At 40.7% G+C, this 24,782-nt stretch overlaps 1 protein-coding gene across 1 annotated transcript in view; it reads left to right on the plus strand.

Annotated features, from left to right (window-relative positions):
* Window positions 1-4,445: 4,445 nt before the first annotated feature.
* The window catches only part of USP46 (ubiquitin specific peptidase 46), a 37,927-nt gene continuing 17,590 nt past the window's right edge, over window positions 4,446-24,782 (plus strand). The window contains exons 1-4 of the mRNA XM_033060806.1: window positions 4,446-5,004; window positions 18,878-18,958; window positions 19,709-19,922; window positions 22,137-22,366. Coding sequence (XP_032916697.1) covers window positions 4,969-5,004; window positions 18,878-18,958; window positions 19,709-19,922; window positions 22,137-22,366 — 561 coding nt within the window. The 5' untranslated portion in view covers window positions 4,446-4,968. The remainder of the gene's footprint in view (window positions 5,005-18,877; window positions 18,959-19,708; window positions 19,923-22,136; window positions 22,367-24,782) is intronic.

Consider the following 24,782-nt stretch of genomic DNA (forward strand, 5'->3'; position numbering starts at 1 on the left):
TTTGTTTTCTATTATTTTTTCTCATTGAGTCTCTTTTTGTTTGATAAATTATTTCCATGGTTAAAAATTTTGGTTATCTCTTTCCAGCCAATAAGTATGATTAGAATTTAAATAGTATTTTTCCACCTGAAAGCACATTTTATACAGGTAAGAAAAATGCCAGTAAAGTTTGCTAGTGAGCTCCCTTGCTTAATAGAATACCTGATGAAGAGGCCATTCTTCAAGATTCTTCCTTCTGGAAAGGTAGGAATATTTTTACTTGAGTAGTGAGTATGAGAAAACTTAGTATTATTTAAACTGATGAAGCAATACACTGAAGTTCTCTTATTGTCACTGTTCCAAGCTTGTAACACAGTGTGTTTGAAACTCAAGCAGAAGAAAAAGGGCAGGAGTAAGATATGAGATAATCATAGCTCTAGGCCGTTATCAACATTGGACTGACTGCAGAGGCTTTCACAACCTTTTCATAGAAGAGAATTTAATGGCTTTCACTAGAGAACTGTTAGACCCCTTGTATCTACTCGGTTTTTGCTACATCAACATCAATGTATTTGCATCTGTCTTATTCTGCTGTCTTTGGGCTTTCAGATTTGACATCTGACCAAAAAAAGATTATGTAAAATGCTGCAAATGTGTTTTGTTTTCTTCTGTAAAGTAGCAATTTCTGAGAAAAATTAAGAGATGGTATTGTCTACTTGCCAACATGCTTAAACTAGCAAAAGGTAGGCAAGATTTAGGGATCAATCTAATGCAGTTCTATTTCCCATGCTTTATCTTTAGAATCCTGACAAGTCATACTGTCACCAAAACACTAAGTTTTACAGTATTTTGAATCAAGAGAAATAATTGCTCAGCTAATTTGAAAATGTTGGGTAGGGGTTACTTTGAAGATGACGATCTTAAAGAAGAATAGTCATTCCAAAGGTGGGGTGATTTTTTGGTTTTAGACTCTCCACATTTTCTGTGGATTTCCATGAATTTTTCATGGACTACAACTCACTCTTACCATTAGAATTTCAGGTGCAGATGGAGTGGTTTCCATGGACCTGCTATGAGCCATGTGCCACAGATTCAATCCATAGGCTGCAAGCTGGCATTTGGCATTGTACTAAAGTCACCAGTCTGTTCTGAAATGAGGCCAAGCTTCATGGAAGATCCTGATTTCTCATTCTTGTGTCTACAAATTTGCCATTTTGTTAAAGATATTTTGCTATTTTTTGGTAGAACATAATTTAATATTAGATAAAAATGATATTAAGAAATAGTAAAATTCTAAAGCTACACTGTCAGCACTGCAAGTATTTAATATATCTGAATTCTCTTATAATTCTTGTATATTTTCCATGCTTCCAGAAAACCTTAATATTGTTTTAATTTCCTTTTCCAGTAAAATGGCCTTTTAATTGGTTGGAAATCTCTCCTAAATTTGATCTGTTCCAAACATTTGTTCAGCAAAACTGACTGATGATTACACACTTCTGGATCCAAGTTTATTACAAGAAAAATATAAATGAACCCTCTGTGGAAATTTCCAAGATTTCTGGAGAGGAAATGCAATATCCTCTTAGTAGGAGAGAATGAGCAGATATTCCGGTCTCAAATTTGCTACCAACTTTCCTGCCCAACTTTGGACAAGTCACTAAATTTCTGCTGGCAATCTTCTTGCTATGTAAAAGAAGGTAATATTAACTTGCCACCCAATAATTTGACAACTCTCAGTGCAAAAAACTTGCTTGCAAAATACTCTGAAAAAATCAGATGGAAAATGTCCACACCTCTGCTAGCCAAGGAGGATAGTTACAATAGGTCCATATTTTATACAGTGAAATAGAAACGTTCAAGTGTAAAACCAGATGAGACCAAGGTGGATCTAAAATTAAATGCAGGAGGTATTTTTTGACCTTTCAACAGAAATTATATAAGCACTCTTAGGTTATAAATAGTCCTTTGTTTTCCTGCTCTTTGTCTAACACTCAGAAGAAACACAGGGCTGGTTGTTTGTTGTAAGGAGATAGGGCAATGCTTTAGAGTGGAAACAATTGTGCACTGTTCTTTATTTATACCATTCCTATAAAGTTTGTAACTAGCATTTGTTGCATTGTGTAGTACTTTTTTATCTTCAAACAGCTACAGAAATAAGGTTTCTATTTCTGAAAATGACAACAGCTGAAGAAAGCAAAAACAGACACCAGTCCATTTCCAGCATGAAAGTTTCTTTCTTCTTTCCTGTTTTGATATGTCTGAAGAACAAAAAAGGCAGTGCTAGACTATTGTCAAACTGACACATAAACACTTGTATATTATTCCCTATTTTTATTATTAATCTTCAGAAAAAAACCATGAAATATGTCCACCTTGAAATGAGAGTATTTACATTAGCATTAAGGAATATGATACTGAATTCTTCACAAAATGATTGTGTGCATGTTTACAAATATTTCGTTGAACAACCAATAAGTGCTTAATCAGTAGCATTTTAATTTTGTGTCCAAAAAAAAAAAAGTTTAAAAAACAGAAACAACTGAAAACTTACTCTGAAGTCAAGTAATTGGCACTTGAAAAAAACAGAAGTACAAAAATATTTTTCTTTTTTGTTTTCACACTTCTTATGATTTCTCTAGAGTTTGTATTATGGAAATAATGTTATTGACATTAAAATGTATGTGAGGCAAATGGCTTTATTAGATACTGCATTTTGTTTCATTGAAATTTTTAATCACCTCTCAAACCCATTTGTTTGCTCCATAACTTTTCAGTGATCGCAAGTGTGATTCTCCACAGTAAATTGGAATAAGCAGGCTGCAGCAAAGAATACATGATTAGGCTTGTGTAATAAAAGGCATCAGAGTTTGAAAACCAGGTACTGTGCAGTACTGTCCAGTCTCTGCAGGCTACTTAGAAATGCAATGGAAACTAATCAGACCTTGATTACTTCAATCCTGACATGTTGGCTTAACTCCCATTTTCCCTGGTTATGTTGAGAAAACCTGTCATATTATGTGTAATCCAGGCCTCTGAGTTTAAGCAAATTAAACACTTGGGATCAAATTCACATATAATGTAAGACCATGAACTTAATAGAATTATACCAAAGATTTTTTTTCTCAATGATGTTATTTGATGGCTCTTTTGCATAGTGATTTGTGGATTCATGAAACAGTTTAGTGGCCGTGAGGACTTCATTATGTTCAAAAATCTTTCTCCATCATGTATTTTGAATGTCTGCAATGATTTAATATAACTAATTCAATTTACAGAGGAAAGAAAGTTCTGTCTCTGTGACAACTTGATTTTGAGTTTCTTTTCTGAGACATTCAACACGATACCAACTATTGCCAAATTTGATACCATTTTTATAAAGTGGGCACTTGTCCGCAGTGAGCTGGATTAAGGCCACTTACCTAACAGTATTCTCAGGGCAGGAATTTATCTTTAGGTGTTACTGCTGATGCCAGATTTTTACCAGTAATCATAGTTCTTCTTCTTAAATGGTAATTAAAAAAAAAAAAAAAAAAAAAAAAAAAGTGACTTCAGAATGTTTCCTGTAAATAAAGCCTGTGGATCCAGGCTCTATAGACTGCAATTATTTTATTCCAGCATCATGAAATGAAAGGCATAGCCAAGCAAGAACATACCACACTTCAGGTGTTGTTAGAAGCAGAGGTGGCTGTATAAATGTTAGTAGTTCTCTCTTCATTTGAATGATTTCATAGCAGGGGAAAAATAAATGGGCCTTAAGCTCCTGCTGAAAAAAAAAAAAACAACAAATAACATCTGCTAAGGAAAGGGGAATTCTAAGATGAGGATTGCCCTAGCTGAACTCTGTTGTTGCTTCTCTCAGAGATTTGCTATGTGACCTCAAGTTAGCTATTTAACAACCTTGTTCCTATTATCATGAGTAAATTCAATGTACTCATGCTGCTCTACCTTGGAGAAAGGCATGGGCCTGAAGAGAAGCTGAGATTATTACATTAACCATATTGTATAAAGGCCACATGTGAATTCGTGAGTGAGCACTAGCACACGTGGTGTGGACACAGTCCCAAAACTGCATTTGTGAAGATAAATGTTATCTTCATGAATGGCAATACCAAGCACCAATTGTGGGCAGTAAATTACATTCCAGCCTACTGTTCTGGATTTTGCAAGAGCCTGGGCTCCTGTGTACCTCTAATTAGGTGGGGTGAGCATGTCCCAAAGCACAGTGCCGCCGTCACTGTCACACATCTACGTCCCCCTGCACTCTGCCTTCCTGTCCTTCACCCTGCTGCCTGCTGCTATGGTTATGTTCGCACTGAGGCCGGGTTTCTCAGCGCCGTGGCCACGCCAGGCCCGGCGACTAAAGCACCGCGGCCCCTCTCGGAGGGCCCGTCCGGAGGGGCGGCGGGCGCAGCCCCCCCGCGCCCCTCGGCCCCGCAGCGCATTGGCTGCGGCGGCGGCCGCCCCGCCGGGCCCGCCGGGCTGCCCCGTGCCGGGCACTGCCTCTGACCTTCCCTGCCCGTCCCTTCCCTTCCCCGGCGCTGTCAGAGCGGATCAGCGGGCGAGGCGCTGCGATGGAGCGGCGAGCGGCGAGCGCCGGGAGAGGAGGAAGAGGAGGAGGAGGAGGAAGGGAGAGATTAGCGCGGTGCCGGCTGGCGCAGAGGCGCGGCTGAGCGCTCCAGCGGGAGCCCGGGGCCCTGCGGACCGTGCGAGAGGCACAGGCAGAAGGAGCGGAGATGCGGCCGCTCTGCCCGCGCTGCTGAAACTCCCGGTCCCTCGCCAGGAGGAGGGAGGCCGACAAGGTCCGTCCTTCTCGCTGCTCTGCGGGCGTAAAGGGTGCCGGTGCAGTCCCCTCCTCTTGCTTTTATCCCAGCCCCGGAGCAGGAGCCGCCGCCGCCCCCTATCCCTTCCTGCGCTCTTCCCACCATGAGCGGGGCTGTTTTCACCTTATAAAGATGGCGGTGTGGGATCGCTGCAACCTTTAGACTAATGACTGTCAGAAACATCGCCTCCATCTGTAATATGGTGAGTGCTGACGGGGGCGGGCGGCACGGCAGCCCCTGCGGGGGCCGGCTGGGGGGGCTGCCCCGGGAGCGCAGCCCAACGCGCGGCTCCGTCCCTTGCCCCGGCGGCGGGGGAGCCGGGCAGGCTGCGCCGGGAAGTGCCGGGGATGGAGTTGGCCGACGGAGAGTGACAATGTCCCGAGGAGTTTTCCTGGAGCAGCCCGGGCGCGGGCCGGGGAGGGACGGAGATGCAGGACTGGTGCGAGGCCCCCCCGGAGCGGGTCTGACCCCGGCCGAGGCGCGCTGCAGACGGAGCCGTGGCCCGCCCTTCCCTCCGCCTGCCCTTCCTCCTGCGCTAATAATACTGCGAAAGGACCAAAGTTGGGTTCTGAATCCACATTAAATCAGGATCACGCTGTTTAACCCTTTCAGGCAGGCACCCTGTGGGCTTCTAGGGCCAGGAGCTCCCAGATTACACAGATTAGGAGGATGTTTAGATGCCAAATAACACTCATTTGGATCCCGATGCTAGGTGCCTGGTCTAGGGAGTCTTGGCTTTAGAGCTGACAGGGTTTAACTTGCACTGCATGCTGCTTGAAGAGGATTGGTGTTTCTAAAGTATTCTTGAATCACTTCACTTTCTCTAAACCAGACTAGGCAATAAGGAGGGGATAAGGAAACATTTATATTTTTGTTTGTAATGTTCAATTTACTACTTTTCTCCCCGTGGAACAGTTGAAACGATGCTTTCTGCACTGTGTTTGGGTTTAATTTTAATTCTAATAAACTTAGAGCACCTAATTTGGTTTAGGTTTTTGAAACTTCTTGGTGGGAAGAGGAAAAGCTCAAACTTTGTCAAAGACTTTTTAATACAGTGAGGCAGTAGCAAACTTGCCAAAGAAATGGTTGCATGCCAAGCATCCCAATGTAAACAGAAGAGAATCCTGATTTTGTTCATTTTGGTTTTTTAGTCTGTATTTTTCACCCTTATTTCCAGGTTCTTCACTAGCAGCTACACACAGTTGTCAGCTTCCCTCCATGTGGTGCCCCAGCATGCCTTGTGCTGCTAGTGCCGCACATCTCAGTCATCTGCCCTGGAGAATGGAGCCTGTCTCTAGGGTAAGGCAAAGGCACAGCCCCAGAAGCCTGGCTCCTGCAGGGTCTGAGTGAGGGAGTGCAGATTGCAAGCCTACTCCCCTTCCACGTATCCACACTTCCGCTTAAGTGGGATTGCTCTTTTGTTGCAAATTACGTGCCTGGGAAATCCCATGCATAGTTTTGATTTGAACCTCAGTCCTCCCTTTGAAATACCTGCTCTGAAATGCAGAGAGGGTGAATTAGTTCTGTGGCTAAAAGAATTAATACAAAATCCAGATTTGAGGTACAATAACCTGGGTGCTCACTTTTCTTCACCAACAGAAACTAGTTTTCTGAACTTTTCATTGTTCCCAATGATTTCCAGTCCAGTGAGCCACAATTACTGCTAAGAGAGGTTCAGGAAACAGTACGGGGCTGAGGAGAAAGCCCTGGTGCACTTAACTTCTCTCTGAGGCAGGCTCCAGTTTTTATTGCTGATTAACGGTGGATGTGATGCCTTGCAAACTGTATTAAAGAGCACCACATGAAGGGGAGTTGGACTCTCATAGGTGGATATAAGACCTTGGCATATTATTAGTGTTAGGAACTCTGATTTTTTCATGTGCTTCAGACAGATGCACTTATATGCAACATGCTTCTCCCAAAGATTGATTCACAGCAGAACTCATGAGGTTGTAATGGTATGCTGCTCAGCTGTCATTGCTAGTATATCCTGCAAAAGTAGCATCTGAGAGATGGCGAGACCGAAGGGAAGAAGGAGAACCTCAAGCAGAAAAGGCATACAAGGATTGGTGCTTCAAGGCATCTCTAGCTCATGGTGCTGTGACAGAAGGTGCAGTCATTTTAACATTAATGATGTTTTAAGGCTACATATTCCTTGAGGTCTGTGTACTTGGCTTTTAGAGATGCTATGTTGTGTTGGTTACATTTAGGTTTTTTCTGGATAATTTTCAGGGACTCAAAGTTCTTTTAGGCAAAAACAATGGAGTTTTCAGACAGCTACAGGAATTTGAGGCTATAAGAGAAATACAAGTTCTTGCAAGTGTTGGCAACATTGCATTATGACTCCTCCAAAAATGTGTCCACTCTGATGAGATGATGGACTTGAACTCAGTGATCTGTAGAAGGACCTATGACAACCTTCCAGAAGGCTAGAGGTATAAAAGTAAATCTTTTGCCTTTTTAAAACCTAAATATTTGCAGTGCTAGTTTGATTTAGGACTTCTGTAGAAATCCATCTAGAAAGATGCTGAGATGCTGATTCCCAGCTCTTGTTCCTGCACTATAATATAATGCTTGAAAACTGAGCTACTGACAATTTGTGGACTAAGAAATGGCTGTGTAGTTCTTAGGTAATATAGTATGTTTTTCTATGTAATGCTACATACTAGAAGATTTCTAAGTTTTTTAACCTGGTTGAACTCAGTAATTAAAAAAAAGGTGTTCTGGTCTTTATTTTTTCCCATTACACTTTAGAGTGTTCGCAGAGGGTTTTTGGAGAAAAAACCAAACAAACAAACAAACAAAAAAACCCCCCAAAAATCCAAATGATGATGTCTGGGTGATTTTCAGGAGTGGCAGGGGGAGTAGGGGAGGAGAGACAGAGGCACCAATTGGTCCTGAAATACTTGTCTCTCCCTGAATACAACTTAGATTATGTTTTCAGGGGTAGTCCTTACTTGACAAAGTTTTTTGTGTGTGTTTGTCCAATGTTTTCTCTCATGTCCTGAAGGGGGAAAAGTTACTGAAATTTAACTGAATTAATTTAAAAACCTGGCTAACCAACATTTTTAGATATATGTTTGCTATTAGGTTGACTGTCTGATATTTGGTATCTTGGACTGTAATTTTGCTCTCCTAAAGATGGTAGAGATTGCTAGTCTTTTCAGGAAGGATCAAAACAAGTGTAGTAAAGCAGAAAGACAGTTACCATATTTAACTCACTTGCAAAAGGTACTTAGTACTATATATTTGCTGGATAAGCTCTTACATGCTGAGACAGACACAGTAAGAGCTAGCCAGTAAGAAAAAAAATATTTGGTGGGGGAGGTTTCCACTTGGCACATATACTTGTAGTAATTATTTAAATGCACAACTTTCTAGAATCAAACAAAATTCCTCTATTGTTCTTTACCAGTTTTGTACCTGAAGTTATAATAATAGCAATAGTTCTAGTTATTATTCACTGATTTGCTTAATGAGAACTAAGAGCTAAAACTTGTTTTGAATGGGTGGAGGGGATGAAGGCAACTGAGCCTGAAGGAATCAGTGGGATTCTTATGTGGATGTGTTGGCCATGTTCACTGAGAAGGTCTAGTCCCCAGGATGTTCAACTTACCTGCCCTTCAGCCCCTATAAAAGCTCATCAGTCAGTCTGCACACCATGTTCACCACTGAGGGGTGTATACAATAGGCAGTTGTCATCTTTTATGTAGGACAGGTACAATAGACATGAAGAGGCATAAGATACCTTGAAAAAACTCCATTTGAGGGAATGCCAGCAGCCAGTGCCTTGTAACACTTGTAGACTGCAGGCATCAACTAGGGATGTGATGTAGCCCCTACAATGCTCTAATTGTCTTTGGTTATTGTTTCTGTGAAATAACCCAATGACTCAAGTACCGAATGCTGGTTCAAAGGAATGCTGTCATTTCATGCTTGCTGAAATCCTCTGCAGTATATTTCTCTGTTGATGAGCTTTAGGTAAAACCTTCAGTTCTGAGTTAAGCTCATGCTACAGCTGTGGCCTAGGGATATTACTGTTATGTGCAGTGAAGGACATCTAACCATTTCAGAATGTATTGACATACGTTTATACTGATCTGACTAACAAGCTCTGTGGACCATATTTCTCTCTTTTAGAGTTCTGTTGAGATCAGGTATTAATTCCCTGCCTTTCATAATTTTGTAATAGTATTTCAAATATTCCAATTAGAACTTCATAGTGTTCTGACAATTAATAAACAGAATAATCTAAACACATTTGGATTTCTCTGATACAAGGTATCATCTGAGATACTTCACAGTTACTCCTGGTAGTTGTTGTATAGACATCATTGGGAAAAAAAAAGTTGCAGTTCCTTGAATTAATTTTGGAGTTTCATGTTACTCTTTCTTCTCATAGTCTCATAGTTATGAGTTTCAGAAAAATAGCTGGTTTCCTGCATGAAAACATTCACACAATTCATCAGAAGTTATGTGAACACCTGTGAATTGCAGCTTTCATTTCAAAATAAACAAGCAAACAAGCAAACAAACAAAGAGTTCCTAGAAACTGGTTATGGACAAAAAAAACATGCAAGCCTGGGTGTCTCTACCTACAGGAAACAAATAAGAGTAAATGTTGGATTTGTTTGTTTGTTTGTAGGGGGGTTTTTTGTTTTGTGGGTTTTTTTGTTGTTTATTTATGGGCATGATTTTACAGACTCATTGCAGGGTTTGTTAGAATATAGGGCATTGGCAGAATGAAGATTCAACTACAAACAGATTTAGAAAATTATTTATTTAAAAAAACCCCTATAATTTTAATGGTGAGAAAATACTAACTCAAATCCTGTTTCATACAGGAATCATAAGAATGTTACTTGGTTACTGAATTGATCACTATGATTTTCAACTGGATTTATTCATTTGGACAACCTGCAGTGTATTTTTCTTCATGTCTTATATATATGCTTCCATAAATACAGATAAAGGCAAAATAATACATGCCAGACAATAAAAACAGTTGTCTGAAGGCATATTTAGATTGACAATAGAAAATGAACTTTTATATCTGATAAGATTAGAGAGTTCAAGCAATGCAGTTTTAGAAGCATAGTCTCAAGAGTGCACAATTTCAATATGACATGTAGAATATAGAAATAAAATACGGAAAGTATGGAGAATATGAAGTCTAATAATTGGAATAACTTCCTGAAGTAATGAGAAACTTGAGAGTGTGACTGACAAATGGGTACTGGACTAACAGACAGAAAGTGTGCATTCCATCAAAAGATGAATGGAAGTCCACAAAAGCTATTTTTTATTGGATAGAGGAGTATATGCAAAATGAGAAACATCCTGATACATCATTCCCAACGTATAACCTCGAGTAATGGCTGAGAGTTGTCTTGCATGAATACGTTGTAATGGCTAAAGTGGTTATTATGTACTTACTAGCTGTTTAGAAAGTAAGCACAAAAAAGACAATTCATGAACACAATGTGTAGTGTATATTGTGTTTCTTTTACCTGCATGTAGTCTTTGGCTTCATGTTGCTGAATTAAGAGTAAGCCAGTGGTTATGCTAGACACCTCAGTAAAGGAACCTCTTAGTTATAGCTCAGCAAGGCTGAGTGAATCTGTATTGTGGAAGATGACATTAAAAGCAGACTCTGGGCCCTGATTAACTGTGTGTAGGGGGCAAGTGCCACACAGGAGGAGAGGTGTTGATGGGTTTGAAGAGCAGCAGTCTGTGGAGTCTAAGTCCTGGCTAGTCAGAGAAGCAGTCAGCCAATTCTCTGCTGCTGACCTTCCTTTAGCCTCAGAATCTGTCCTTGGTTGGCTGTTTTGTAGATACATGTACATACATTTACGTGCATTATGTACTAAACACCCCAGGATATCAGTGCTTCAGGGGAAGAAGCATCCCCACTGTCAGCCACTGTCAGGACTCCACTGTAAGCATGTTCTTGGGTATGCTCAGCTCTTGCAGAAAAGGCTGTTGTGCTATGGGTTTCAAACCAGCCCTTACTGGATATTGCATGTTTCAGTTATTTAATTTAATTTTTTGATTTCACAATTAATGGTCTCATAATAGCTATATAAACAGTATATAAAATATCCTAAGACAATAGAGTCTCCAACTGTCCACTGAATATTATAAACCTGTGTTATTTCTGATGTAGGTCAGCCAAAGTTGGAGATTTCCAATGATAGGAACTACATCACATTTCCTAATGTCTTACTGGAATATACATTACAGTAATTCAAACTTGGTATTTCTCATCCTGTCCATTGTTGAGACCAAGAACAGACTAGTTCCTTTCTATAACAAACTGTAGATTTGAAAATATTGTCATGCCTTTTCCTGCCTTTTCTGTCTTATGCAACACAACCCCATTCACCCTTTTTTTATAGGTCACTTTTCTCTAGAGTTGGGTCTTCCGTTTTGACCAGCTTCCTTTGGATTCTTTCTGGTTATGTTCATCTCCCTTGAAACCAGGCACCCAAACCTGGATGTAAGATGTCTTACCACTGACAAGTTAATCGGGAAAGTCACTTTAAGATCTTTGTAGACTACCACCTGCAAGAATTTATTATGTTGTCAACATTTGTTACTGTGGTTTTAGGGATTTTTTAAAAAAAATAATATTGTGTACCTGTGGCTTATTCATCTTACACTACACAGAGACTTCCCTTTTCTTTCTTTTCTAAAACACTACTACCTTAGTCAGCTGTTTCCCATTTTGTACATGGTGATTCTTCTCTTCATGTGCAGAATCTTGCACTTGTCTCAGCTTCTTAGAGGATTTCTCTAAAAGAAAAATACTGTAAATTTTTTTTTAAATTCTAAACCTGTCCTGCAGCATAGCTGTAGCCCTCATTTTCACCTTGTATGGAGATTTAATGAACATGTTCCTACTTCTGTCTCTAGTATCAGAGTACTCCAGCTGGTGCAGCTGTGATGAAGTTTAGAATATGCCTTGCTTTTAAAATGCTCTGAGGCACTGCATACGCAGTCTAGGTGATCTAGACAAAAATGTTACTGAAGGAGTAAATAGTTTGTAAGCAAATCTTAGTTTCATTTTGACTCATGAGACCATCTTGATTCCATGTGTTCTGAAGAAGGAAACTGGCCAAAACCAATGGTTTTGCTACTTCTTCCAACAAAAGCCTGGGTGCCACTACTCCAAGAACAATTAAACTGGGAATACAGACAGACTCACAAGGGAATATTGAGTTGCAGTTTGGTAAAAGCTGTCTAATCCTGGAAAGTTTAAAGGTCAATATTTTTAAAAAATTACTTATGGATATAGACATTGGACTTGCAGCACTTCACTAGAATCTCACTTGCAGTACTTGGTTGCTTTGTGCTTTGAGAATACCAAGTTTAACAGCTATGTAAGACTGAGTACCTTAAAAACTTTGTTCAAGGTTTTAAGTGGTTAAGGATTTCAGGTCTTGCAGTTTTAATCCGTTTCTTGGAAACCACACGGTAAAGGGCTGAAGTTATTTGTGGTATATGTGATACTTAGATCTGTAAATAGAGATAGTTTAGTGTACCCAACAACAAAAACAGCCTCTCCTTTCAAGCTCTTATAATTTGCCTTAATGATCAGAAGACTCTTTGGAAAAAACACAAAAATAATTTATTTAGATACATTTTGATAAATCATCTTTCCTAAAAAAGTTTGAATACACAGTGGTTTTTCAGTCAGTCAAGGTTCTTTTGCTGCTTTCTATGATCTCCTCTGTGTTTTCATAGAATCATCTTTTTCTTCTTTCTTCTTGCAGCAAAAAAACACCCAAAATAGCTTTGCTGGAGGAATAAAAAGCTTTTCCTCATAGAATCAAGAGAGAGCTAATCTGGTTAAATTCAACCATCTTGTGGGACCTGCACTTTAAAAATTACAGAAATGTTCCAGGTTTGGCATTAAATATCTAAGAGTTTTTAGGAAGGCTGGTTTGGCTATTTCAGTTACTTACCATATCTCTCTGAAAACTGAGATTGTTCCTGAGCATAGCCAAAGTCCAGCACTGGGGACAGGTGATACATCTGTTGAAAGCAGCTGCATTTATGCTGCATGCTGTGTTATTGCTAGCTCTTCTTTTGCTCTTGATTCTTTGTGTTGCTTCTGGGAGCTAATTTAAGGTTTTATTTACAGTTACCTCCTCTCTTTTGAGTTGTCCATCACTGCCATTTTTTGGCCAAGAGGCTTTCCCCATCTTTTTTTATCTTCTTTTTTCCTTCCCTTCCATGTACTCTGCCTTCCAAAATCCTTAAACTCAGTCTGTCTAGCCCTGAAGCCATTTCTATTTTTACTCTAATTTCTCTGCTACCAGCCCAAACATCATCGTTAGTTTTTCTTAAGTCTTCAGTTTCTCCCTTCAGGAAACTATTGTGTTTCTCCCACTTTCCCTGAATGCTAAGAAAAAAGAAATCTAGTCTATGAATGTATACGATCTGAAACTCTATGTCATGGACCAACCATCTTCTTTCATTGATCTCTTGCTCTTTGTGTATTTGTTAAATTTCTCTTTTAATTATTCAATTTTTATATGTTTTTCCCTTATATTTTTTAGGTTTTCTTGTGTACAAGATATTTCTTCTTATTTCTTTTTGTCTTTGTACAGATGTATTTTTTGTATAAAGAAAAATTTATTAATTTTGGTTTTCATACTGTGTTTCTGTTTATTTTGTGATACCCACTTTATAGGTGGCTTGTGAGAAGTCCTAATGTCTTTACTGTGCTCATTTACAGTAATTTCACGAATACAAGCCGCAGCAATTTGACAAAAATTTTGGTGGAAACCCGGAAGTGCGGCTAATAGTCGGGTGCGGCTAATATATTAATAATTTTCTGACATTTACAACCCCAGACGTGCCAGCCAGAGTGCTGAGCCAAGCACCGGCCAGTAAAAGCCGGCATTTCGCAATTGTTACAGTGTTACCGTGTTGCCCTGGCTCCCTGCAGGCAGCACGGGGGGCGGGGAGAGAGGCGGGAGAGCTCTCTTTCCTCCTCTGCCGCAGCCCAGGGGAGGAGGGGGGGGGGGCGCCGCCATTGCCGCGGCCCGGGGAGCCGACGGGGGGGGGGGCGCCACCATTGCCGCGGCCCGGGGAGGACGCGGGGGGGCCACGCCGCCATTGCCACGGCCCGGGGAGCCGACGGGGGGGAAGCGCCGCCATTGCCGCGGCTCCGGGAGCCGACAGGAGCCCTGCGCAGCCATTGCCGCGTCTCAGGGAGCCGGTGGGAGCCCCCCGCAGCCATTGCCGCGGCCCCGGGGGGGGGGCGGGGTGCTTTGTCCGCGCCCACCGCCGGCACCACGGGTGCGGGAAAGCTCCGTCCCCGCCCGCCGCCGCTGCCGTAGGAGCGGGGGAAGCTCTGTCCCTGCCTGCCACCGCGGGGCAGCGCCGACCCGGGGTGACTGAGCCCAGGGTCAGCGGCGACCGGCCCCGAGCGGCAGCACCGGGCTGGGCCACCTGGCCCCGTCAGCGGCCCCTAGCGGGCCGAGCCTGCACAGCCTTAGCTCAGCCAGTAAACCCCACCCTCCCGCGGTTCTGTTACTAATTGCACGCGGGTCCTCGCTGCGAATGACAGAGCGGCTTATATTTGTGTGCGGCTTATCTATGGACAAAAACCGAAATATTTGCCAACACCCAGAGATGCGGCTTATACTCAGTGCGGCTTGTATTCGTGAATTTACTGTACTTTAAATTAAACACGTGTGTTTCTAAAAAGTTAGTACCATTTTTATAGCTCTATCACAGTACAAAGTTTAGTCTGATTTGCTATCTTCTGTTGACACTATCTTTCACATTAGCTCTTGTCCATTTCTCATTCTCCGTAGAATAATTGTAATTAGATTACTTTGCTACATGTGATTTAATGAACTAATCTGATGACTTCTTTTTTCTCCTGAAGGTTTGGGGTTTTTTTCAAATATATGCTGAAGTGTAAAGGAACAGCAGGGTTTTTTTTACCTAATCTGTTTCATGTGATGCGAAGCACAAATGAAACTCTTAGCAACATTATCAGAAATTTCAACTGAAAAGAAAACCAGCAGTCTTATTCTTTGTAAGGTCTAGGGCAAAGTAACAAGAGGAAAAAATATATGTCATATGGGCTAGATGTTTTTGGAGCCATGCTGTGGCAAAAATCTTGGCCAGAATTGACCTGAGCTTGGCTATGTCTCCAGCTGTATGTCTTGCCCATTTTATGAGGGCTGAATACTGATTGTTGAATTAAGTGGTAAAACTGAGAAATCAACGTTCCAACACCACAGAATACATAGTAGGAGTTTCCACATTGACCTAGTTCTCACTCTCATAAGGTCTGCATACCACAGTCACTCCATTGCATTTTCTTTATTCTTCCTGTATTCTTTTAAAAAGGAGCCAGTCTCCTTTGCTGTCTCTATGCTCTGATATGACTTTATTTAATACTCCCAAATCCCACTTTGTTAACTTAAGCAGCCTGTCCTCATTTCAGGCACTGTAGCTACTCTGCTGCTCCTGCTTATTTTTATAGAACTTCAGTAGATTCAGCTGTGGTAGGATATTTCTCGTAACTGAAGCATATGAAACCATAGAGAGTGGTTGAACTAAAATGTCTGAGCAGGTTTTCACTGTAGAAGTAATCAAAATAATGTGCTGGGAGTGAGAGTAAACACAACAATCTAAACCATATTAAATAGTCATAGTTGATGTTTGCTGTAGATTAACATCAGTAGGCCAACTAATATGTTTTCCATTTGATATGGTTGATTTAAACTGAATTCTGAACCACCTTTAACATATCCCTAATAACATATTTTTTCCACTTTAAACCTGAATTGTGTGAACAGTTTCTGGTGTCTTTTCTTGGAAATATTTCCTTCTTCTGTCCTCATGTCAACTGCTTACTGAGGAGACTTCATATGCAAAACAAGTAATTTAAATGCAATGTGACATGGTTTGAGTTTTACTGAGTAACCTGTCTACATTTTTTTTTCTCCATATAAGTAATATATACGTCTTTGAAGCATCAGGTCTCTGTGCTTCTTACCCATGTTCCTAGACTTCTTTTTCAATGGATTTAACAGTATCTTCTTGGAGACCTCAGAATTAATCAGACTGAAATTGCCTTTGATACAAGAAGACCCTACTCCAATTGAAGTCCAAGCAAGTCATGTCAGTTTACTCAGAGACTGAATTTAACCTCTCTGTTTTGTTGGATCTCTGGCATACTGCATTTTATTTTGTATTTGCAGGTGCTAAGGCCTGGTTTTGGAGAGGTAAAAGAGCTCCATGATGAGATGTTACTAAGCATGGGGTTTTTTTCAATACCAGGTGCTTTGGAAATTTCCATGCAATGTAAAGTTTTTGTATGAAGATTGATTAGTATGCATCATGAATTTGTTTGGTAAATCCTGATTCTTACTCTTTCTTACAATATTTACAAGAAAATTTAAATATGAGAAAGGGTTTGTCCAACAATCTGACATCTTCTGAAGTAAGAAACTCTGACCCTGGAGGAAAAGTAAATGAGTAATGTAGGAGCAACTAGCTAGCAGAGCACTTGAATCATATTTGTCTAACAGAATACACTAACCTGTAGTTTATGAAAGAGTAGGAGATTGCTTTTTAGAGACAGTGTTTTCCATGAACTCTAAAAGGAGAATTTATTTCAGTGTGGAGAATACTCCCTACAAAACTTGAAAAACACTCATTTCATTTTCCTTTTAGGGAACTTGATTGTAAAGTTAAAAGTGTATTCAAAGAAAACCTTCGCTTTGATCTGAATGCTGTACAATGAGTACTAATATGAAGATGTTTTTCCTCAGAAGCTACATTGATCTCCTGTACTCATGTTTTTCTTGTATCAAACAAGGTTTTGAGGGTAGCAGTGGCTCTTTGCTTCACTGCTAGTATCAGATAGGCAAATATTTATCAGTTTCTTTCCCCTTGGGATGCTTTGCTGAATATGTGCATCTTTGGCAAGGCTGACTTTCCAAGCAAAGAAACTAATCTTCATGTGAGACTTACATAATTATCACACTCTCATCTCTGTTGAACAGTAGCCAATAATTGCTTTGTATCAATCAATCTTTTTTTCCAAGTTTCTCACCAAGGCTTAGCAGAATCTGATGAGAGCATATATCCCTTATAAAGCTTCTTATGAAGACTTGTACTTGTAAAGTACTTCAGTCTCAAAGGGATTTTCTGGAAAGTAACATACACTTGGTCTGAGCAATGAACTCTGTGTATGTAAGAAAGAGAAAATGGAAAAAAATCTGAGAAGATAATGTGAAATATGAAATCTTTGGAGTTTTTCTGGAACCTGCCAACCTAAAGGAGGTGTTTTACCTGCAATTGCCTAAACAACTTTGGTGTTGGAGTGAAGACATAGCTGAACATAACTTGCCACACTAGCGCAGTGACTAAGAGATCTGATGGTGCTTGGATTTATGTACAGTAATTTCACGACCATAAGGTGCACCAGACTATAAGGCGCACCCCCTGGGAGTTGGCAACTTTCGCAACTTTGTAGATCATATAAGGTGCACCGGACTATAAGGCGCACTTTTTTTTTGCTGCGAAGATCCGTGCTGTGCGCAACAAAGTAACAAATTAGTAATGGAATCCCCTGGAATCCCCCGTGGAGTTTACTGGCATGTGCTCAAATTGGAAACATTTTAACAGATAGGTGTAGCCTTTAAATGCAGCCCCAAGCGCCCTCCCCATGGGCGGGGCCCGGCACTCCCACCTGCCCCCGGCTGGCTAGGCAGGGCTCGCGGCTGCCACGGTTCAGGGCGGCACGGCTCACACCTCGGGGTTGCTGTGGTTCAGGGCGGCTTGGGACCGTCTGCAGCTCGAGGTGGGACAGTGCTGCCCGCCCCCTCTCTCCCTGTGCGGCTGCCACTGGCCGGGGGCTGGGCGGTCCCTTTCAGCCCGCGCAGCCACTGGGGGCTGGGAGCGGGGACTGGGCGGTGCCTCTCAGCCTGCGCGGTGCCTCTCAGCCTGCGCGGCCACCGCTGGCCAGGGGCTGGCTGCTCCTGTCCCCTGGTCGCAGCTGAGCTTACGGCTCGCACTTTTTTTTTTGCAGCGAGGAACTGAGCCACATGCAACAAAGTAACAAATGACTGGCAGAGGCTCACCCTTTTTTATTTGTGCAGTGAGGAGCTGAGCCGCGTGTAACGAATTACTGGCAGTTTGCAAACATTTTTCACAGACTGGCGTAGCCTTTAAACGCAACCCCAGGCGCCCTCCCCGTGCTGCAGCCGGGGCTGGGGGCAGCTCCCTCCCTCCCCATGTGGCTCCTGCCAGCCGTGGCCGCCTGCTCCCGCCCCTCCTTGCAACTCGGAGCTCCCGCGGCACCGCCCCCCCATTGCGGCTCGCACTTCCGGGTTTGCGAATTTTGCAACTTTGTACATCAAATAAGGCGCACTGGACTATAAGGTGCACTTCCAGGTTCAGGGAAAAATTTTAGTCAAAAGGGTGCACCTTATAGTCGTGAAATTACTGTACTCTTTAATGTTGGACAGGACAAAACAACCTGTATATTACGCTTGCTTTTAGCATCTGTGATTTTACTGGTACTGGGTGCTCATGTGAGGCCCAAGTATTGTTACTGGCTGATGATTAATTAAGAGGGATTCAGAGGAGTTTCAGTAATGTTTAGAAAACCTGCCATCTAGGAACTGGTTTTTAGGGTTGTATTGAAGATGAACTATTGCCTTTATGAGACAAGAGAGTAATGGGATCCAGATGACCATGTATAGAGGAAAATAAGGGGGAGGTGGGTGTGGGAAGAACCGCTGTTGTGACCTGTTCACTTCAAGTCATATATTACTAGAAGGTCCATGCCAGTCCAGCTCCACTGTCCAGATATGCAAATATCTTTAGTGGTTCATGAGACTCTTGTGCTTGACTACCAGTAAAACAGAGTTAGCTTGGCTAATCATAGCTAAAAAGAAATAATTATTTTCTATTTTGATACTGTCCATAATTTTACTTTAAAATCTTAATATTCTACATAATTCCTTCATTTTTAATTTTTTTTGGGTCTGGTTTGTGTTTTGACTTTCTTTTTTCTTTTCTTTTTTTCTGCTTAGGGCACCAATGCCTCTGCTCTGGAAAAAGACATTGGCCCAGAGCAGTTTCCAATCAATGAACACTACTTTGGATTGGTCAATGTAAGTACCATTTTGATGTTACTTGAAATTTGCTTTGTTCCTTGGGTTTGTTTTGTTTTGTTTTCCTCTCTCCCCTGCTCTTACCAAGCTTATTCTAATGCAGGATTGTCTTTTTTTTTTTTTTTTTTAAGTGCCGCTCATGTTGCAATTTTAGGAAAAGTGGGTTGAAAAACTGTATCAGATGTTTGAAGATGTCTTTATACACCCCCAGAGAGAACATTTCTATGAATATTTCCAGGGATTAGAACATACACTTAAATAAAATTAAAAGTCTATTTTAGCTGTGAAATAGGAGGGAGGAAGTGATGAAAGTATGTACAAGTTTAGTTTCAGCATTCTGCACAGGGGACTCTTAGGAGAAGCTTTTTTATTTGACCAAGGAGAAAATGAGTGAAAAGAGTGTTTAATCACTTGTTTCTTCCCATAAAAATTATGTAGATATAGTAATTTTTTCCATTGAAAACATTAGTCATTCTGCTACTGAGCAGTAAGACGGAGCCCAGATACAGAAATAAATTTAATGAAATCTACTACAATAAATATTTTTCTTGCAAGTGGAAACCTTTGCTTTGTATCCACGTTAATTTAGAACACCATGGTTTTTTCCATGAAGTGTCATGGTGGGTGTGTAACTGCAATTACATGGCAAAATGGCTGATTTGTGACAGTGACAGGAGTCAGAATTTGAGGGAACAGCTAGTTTTATTGTGATGCACAGGGATTAAGCTTGTTTTTAATTTTGCATGGCAGTTTGGGAACACCTGCTACTGTAACTCCGTGCTACAAGCACTGTATTTTTGCCGGCCATTTCGGGAAAATGTATTATCATACAAGGCCCAACAGAAAAAGAAGGAAAACCTCTTGACTTGCCTGGCAGATCTTTTCCACAGTATTGCTACTCAGAAGAAAAAAGTTGGAGTTATTCCACCAAAGAAGTTCATATCAAGGTTACGAAAAGAGAATGGTAAGTGTAAAACTGAAGTCCTCCAAGGTATTAGTGCGTTGATCAAAAAAGTATAAATAAATATTGAGCAATGTGATCATATTAATCAGAAATCCAGGTTAGATTTGTAAATTGCTTTTAGTACTTTGTGGGGGACATTATTATTTTAGCATCTGTGTATAGGATATTTTGCTTGAAATAACACATACCAGATTTCATAGGCTCCCAGAGATGTGTGAATTAGTGATGTTTTCACAACCTGGTGGGGCAGACCTTCCTGTAGAGTGAGCTAAGGCTGGGAATAGGGTGACACTGCTGTAATTTTTAATTTTTTTTGTGGAGTGTGGCAGAGAGAAATATTGAGAGCAACTGGCAGTATAAAACCTGTGTGACCTAGGAAGGCTGCAGGCACCACCAAGTCCAGAACACCCTGGATGATAAGGAACTGAGTCTCTGGAGGATGGTCAATCCACTACACATCAGCTGCTGCTCTGGTTCTTGGAAGTGGTGGACACAGTCTTACTTTGTGAAGCATCAGACCCCTTTTGACCATTAAGTTGGCCGTGTATACCTGCCTAATCTTGTAGTACTTCTGTCTGAGGGATATGAGGAACATCTTGAGATAGAGAAGCCTGTCACAGTTCCGTTCTGGCCTGAATTCATATCAGTGTGGATGGTATGCTTAGAAACAGAGAGGCTTTGAATGAAGAGACAAAGTATAAGTCAAACACCTGGAAGAAATTGCTTCCTGGTGACAGCATATAAATGGGCAGACTGTTCATTTCAGAGCAGACATTTGAAATCCTGAAAAAGTTAACTCTGAGTCATCCAGTGATAAATGCCCCCACACTGTTGGGGATCACTTGCAAAGACTGGATCTTATGTTTTCAGCTTTTTTAAATTAGGGCCAGAGTCAGGGTGTATTACCCTGCTTAGATGTCCAAGCTAGACACTACAAAGCCAAAGGCTCTGTACAATATTTTCTGAGGAAATCCACATGAACTTTTTCAGGAGCAAGGGGATAAAAATACACATTTCTGGGAACACACATTCTTTTTTCTTTGACATGGTGAGCAAGTTAAGCCTTTACTGGAGAAATCTGTACTAAATCACCACTGAGATATTTTTCACTTTTCCTGCAAACATTTTGTATTGAACAGGACAAATCTTTTCTCATCAGACTTTGTGTGTGAAAAATGAGCTTTGTTAGGTGGTGTTATTATTACTACTTGAAGTGAGTTAACCAGGTGCCCACCAAGCCTGTCTCTCACTCCGTCTCAGCAGGGCAGGGAGAGAAGATAAGAGGAAAAAACCTCATGATTTGAGATCAAAGTATTTTAATTTAAAAAAAAAAAAAAGGCCAAAAATTAGAAACAAAGGAAAACCAAAGGAGAGTTATTCTCTACCTCCCATCAACAGATGATTTCCAGCTGCTACCTCAGATGTAGGGCCATGGAGTGTGTAGAAGTTTGTTTGGGAAAAATTATATCTTAGTAATGAAAACCTACCATCTTTCTCTTAGATTCTAGTGATGAACATGAAGTCACATGACATAAAACATGACTTTGGCCAGTTGGGGCAGCTGCCTCACTATGTCCCCTTCCCAACCTCTTTCACACCCAGCCTACCAGTCTTAGGGCAGGATGAGGTTTGGAGGGACAGCATTGACGCTGTGTGAGTGCTGCTCCGCATCACCTGAAACACTGGTTCATCATCACCACCATTTTAGTAACATCTACAAAGCACAGCAGCTTGTGGGCTGTGAGGAAAGGTAACTCCATCCCAGACACAGCACACAGGTATGTGTCGGCATCCAATGGCTTCAGTTTTCCCCGCCACGTCTTATTGTCAAAACTCTGTGATGTTCCCAAGTGTCTGAGGGACTTGGAATATGTGGATGGAAGTCAGTACTGAGTAAAGTTAGGCAATAAGTGTCTAATATAAGGAAATAATTTAGGATGAGTCACTCTCTTGCTTTCTTCATTGACCGTAATGGGAGCCTACACAACCAACTCCAATGAGTGTAACTCTAGACAGCTAAAGTTAGGTGAGATGAAGCTTTCCCCCGAAGTGGCTTCACTGAAGCCAGGGTGAATGGCTGCAAAACTGTTCTTTGGGATGATTCCAAATATTTTGCTGAGCAAAGGCCAGTACAAGTATTTGGGAAAAAAAATAAATTTCTTTCTTGGAGGAAAGGATATTCAGCTGTACAAATCTTGACTCTCTTCTTCACAGATCTCTTTGACAACTACATGCAGCAGGACGCACATGAGTTTTTAAATTACCTGCTCAACACCATTGCAGACATTTTGCAGGAGGAGAAGAAACAGGAAAAGCAAAATGGGAAACTGAAAAATGGCAACATGAATGAAGCTGAAGAGAACAATAAACAAGAACTCACCTGGGTGCATGAGATTTTTCAGGGAACACTGACTAACGAAACTAGATGTTTGAACTGTGAAACCGTAAGCATTGGGATAGATTTTTTTTTTGGTTGTTGCCCATTAATAGATAGATACATTTTGTATATATAAATATACGAATCTTTTCAGACATCTGAGAATTGTGGATATTCCTGTAGAATTTACTTCTTGAAGTGAGTATATTCTTTTCTAAAAATTTATTTTTCTAAGCATTACTTGGCTAATCTCTGCCAGGTTTTGCTGTCCTAATGCATATCTCTACAATTAAAATCCTTGCTAGTGAATCAGTACCTTTTCCTATCACTGTAACTTTGAGAGAAGGTATTCACATCATATTCATAGAAGTGAAACATTAAGATGAATTTGTGTCAATTCCATCTCAAGAGTCTGACAGCTATACAGGCGGTTCATTATTAACAAACTGTTTTCTATTATCTCCCTAATATTTTCTAGAGCATGATGTCAGTTTGAAATCTCTTGTTTCAGCTGTAAGTAAAAATTAATTTTAGTTGACAGACCTGTTGCAAGTCTCCTAATGAGAGACAACCAACAGATGCTTCTGTTGAAAGAGAAAAGACTTTTTTTTTTTTAATTGTTCCTGTGAGGTTGCATGAAAGAGTAACACAGACAGGAGAAAAGATCTCCTTTGGGGAGGACAGTGACATTGACTTCCAAAAAGTTTGGAATTAACATCACCAAATATTTGCTTGGTAATGCAAAGTTGATAGTCATTAAGGATGAACTTGTTTTCTCAACTGCTGCAGATGATGGAGATTGTGAAAGAGCTTTTCTAGGAAACTCTCTCCATCTGTCTCTAGGCTCTTTCATGAAACAAAGTTTTTAGCAGTATTGGGTGTTTTGTTCCATACAGCTTGTACTGACTCCATGGTGTTACTAAGCTGTTGCAATTGTTGGTGCAGCAATGCTGAGAAATGGGCCAACAAACTGGTCAGGCCTAAGAATTATGTACTTTTACTCAGATCAGTGCTGCTACTATGGGCTTCCTCAAAGAAAACACAACTTTAGATTAGCTGCATTAAGATGGGAGAAGGTGTTCAGAGAAGGTATCTTCAGACAGCAAGCTGAGATTTAGACAACTGAAGTTTGGTGACATAAACTCTACCCAGGTCCTACCAGGTGTGTAAAGGAACATACTCTGATATTTCTAATCTTAAAGAATAGCTCTGTATTCCAAGAAAATATATATGGCTTTTCCAGGGACTTGGTCAGAGGAGGATGGTGAGGAGAAGAGATGCAATGATAGTGAATGTGAAAAAAGATGTTGGAGCAAGTTTGGAACAAGCTTGTATAAGTGAGCACATGTGAGAGATACTCAAAATTAATTATTTAATCTATTTCAATTGTAAAACCTCAGGTAATAGCAAGTTAAATGAGTGAAAGGTTAGAATTATTTTTTAACTGACAAGCTTCTCTAAATAGTTGTGGCCTAATTCTAATCAATATCTAGTGTTTACTCAGAGAAACTGTGGTGAAGTGAGGATGTGTCCTCACAACATAACTGCACAATTCCCTACTTGTAATTCAAAGTGGTAAAGCTTTATGGAAAATGTAGCTTGGCTGTAACTTCCTCTGAATACAGAAATACTGTATACTACTCAGGATATTTTTCTACTTGTTTTCCTTGGATTAGTGTAATTTGAAATCTTAAAAATAGTAAAACAGATTAAAAGTTTTTCCTTTCCTAAAATATTAATAAATAGTACATTAAGAATAATTTCGATTTCAGCATTTTTTATTCTCACTTACAAAGAGTGCAGTTTGAATCTGGTTTTCCAGCTACCTTTAGTTTTAGTCTGTATTAGTCTAGCTCCAAGTAGCTCATCTTCCCTTCCAGTAAATATTTGATGTGCAGAAATCAATAACAGAATTCCTAGCTTCTTTGAGGCATGCAGATGAAGTACTATACTTGCCAAGGACTTTTTCAAGTGTTTAAGTTCTCATGATACTCAGTGTGTCTGACAGGACTCTAGTCCAGCTGTAGAGACACAATGTTCTCTGAAGATTTGTTGCTTTATCTTTAAAATTTTAGCTGTATATTTATACAGCAGTCTATTGCTGCCAGTTTTGTGGTTTCCTGTCCTCTCTGGGTCAAATCATGTCTTGGGGAGGATTTTTGTTTGAAGAACTGCTGTTCATTTCAGCTGGGTATGCATTATGCCTCTACATCTTTGGTAATCTCAAATTAACCCAGCCAAAGGTGTTTCTCTGCGTTCAGGTCTGATATGGGCTGCACGCACCAAGCTTATAGGATTCCAGACATAACACAAATATGAGCTCAAGGTGAGAATTGCAAAAATCAGAGGATGAGGGACTTCTGCCGGAAAAATCTATCCCCTCACAGAAGTTTTTGATTTGGACTTCACTATCTTCTCATCTGATTTAGCTATTCTAAGGAAATGCAGTCATAGGAGGCAAAATATGGGGTGTTCATGCAACA

This window comes from Catharus ustulatus, chromosome 5 (genome assembly GCF_009819885.2).
Source record: "Catharus ustulatus isolate bCatUst1 chromosome 5, bCatUst1.pri.v2, whole genome shotgun sequence".
Classification (NCBI taxonomy): Eukaryota; Metazoa; Chordata; class Aves; order Passeriformes; family Turdidae; genus Catharus; species Catharus ustulatus.